General features: G+C 34.0%; 1 protein-coding gene across 2 annotated transcripts in view; it reads right to left on the reverse strand.

The window, feature by feature from the left end:
- LOC101852328 (ferritin light chain, oocyte isoform) overlaps window positions 1–1740 on the reverse strand; it is an 18821-nt gene that overhangs the window by 3834 nt on the left and 13247 nt on the right. For both annotated transcript variants that reach the window (XM_005100710.2, XM_005100709.2), the window contains 2 exons: window positions 1623–1726; window positions 708–851 (listed from right to left, as the gene is read on the reverse strand). In XM_005100710.2, coding sequence (XP_005100767.1) covers window positions 708–851; window positions 1623–1726 — 248 coding nt within the window. The remainder of the gene's footprint in view (window positions 1–707; window positions 852–1622; window positions 1727–1740) is intronic.

Genomic DNA, 1740 nt, shown 5'->3' on the forward strand with positions numbered 1-1740 from the left:
GGGCGGGGAGCAGCAAGAATTTAAGTGATCCCTGGCTTTAAGGGATCATCGCTTCTGATCAGGGTTTTCTTGTGTTGGCCTTCGTATTTCATCGTCGGTCATCAATCTTAATTACGATGACATTTTGTATAAGCATTACATGACGAGAGTGAAACGCATCTGTGATACAATAATCTTTCGTTCGATTTCTCTTATACAGCTTGATTTGACTTGTAGAACGTTCATATCTTTATTCAAGGTTGATGTGTTCTTGTAACTCGTATCATTTGAAATGTGCGCTTTTATTCATTTTTAAAATTATTTCTTTTTGTTTTGTGAGAGCCCTTTCAGTTTCAGTATTCAAAGGTACAGCTTGATATTTTTACAAAAAGAACGATCTCACTCATTTTTTTTATTCACTCAACTGGAATTAAAAAGAACACTAGCACCAGTTTTTTTTCTTGTTTTTTTTCTCTTTTGAAATAAAGCACGGAAAACAAATTGTTTTTAATACGTGTAAGATTTTGGGAAAACAGTAATCTTAGAAAACAGTGAATGAAATTAATTTAACCCTACACAAGATGGATTCTTTCAAAGATTTATTTTGTTTTGTTTTGTTGATTTGTTTTTTCTTTTTTGCATTTTAAGTTTATTTTGCTTTTTTATATTTTGTTTTTGTTTTTGACACTTAAAGTCTTTATATACGGAGAAAGGGTAGCCCTACTTACAATATCATAGAGCGTGATGTAGCCGCCTCTTTTGTTGACGTAGCTCATGAGGTCACGTGCGTGTGACTGGTCGGCTGACCACAAGTCTGTCATCAGCTTGCTGAAGCCAGGGAGAGCAACATCTGCCCTCTCATAGAAGGATGCCTAGTGGTTGGAAATTGGAGAATTCAAGTAAAATTTAAAAGGAGTGGGTGAGACAAGAGCGATGGGGAAAATCAGAGAACCGTCGTATTTTTTTTCAGATCTTCATACTAGTTTTAAGTATGGCTTCGTGTTAGCACTATTTTCATTGTGTAGATTGTTTTTTAAAAACTTTGTCATTACCAGGAGGCGTCAAACATATCCGTTTCCTGAATATTTGGACTCTTTGAGGAAAACAGCCTGGGGTTCTGTGAAAATATAAATAATATGTGAATTTTAAATTCATTACAAATTTAACATTTAAAACCCAAAATGTTCAATATCCAACCAAAAGGATTACAGAGGTTTTCTAACATTCTCCATTATGAGATTTTTTGCAATAATTACATATTTATTAAACCTTGAACGGACTAAAAAGGGCATGTTTAGAGAAAAGTCTGCATTGATGTAACAATGTGTCTTTAGTATTCTTCGTACGCATGTTTGTGATTTTTGCATTTTAAAATGTGTTTATGTAGTTTTTTGTATGTTTACCAGTGTTACCAAAATGTCCATGTGAATGTCACTAAAGTGTACATATTTTATCGTGTATTATAATCATCATTTTAATATAACCTCTGACAAAGCTTTATTACGAAACTGTTCTATTCTGATGGGTTGTTGTTGGGTTTTTAAAAATAATCCTTATTCCAAGCAAACGTCGTGATTTTAGTAGTTTGCAGCGGAACCAATAACAATAATCATGTTTTTTTTTAAAAGCATCATTGTGTTTACCATTCCCAGATAGAAGTAGCTTGTGTTCAGCAACTTGTTGACCAACCCATTCAGATTCTCCACATGGTGAAGGTTTTGGCGAACTTCTTTCACTGGCCACTGGGCTGAGGAAAATGTG

Source organism: Aplysia californica, unplaced genomic scaffold (assembly GCF_000002075.1).
Source record: "Aplysia californica isolate F4 #8 unplaced genomic scaffold, AplCal3.0 scaffold00257, whole genome shotgun sequence".
NCBI classification, from domain to species: Eukaryota; Metazoa; Mollusca; class Gastropoda; order Aplysiida; family Aplysiidae; genus Aplysia; species Aplysia californica.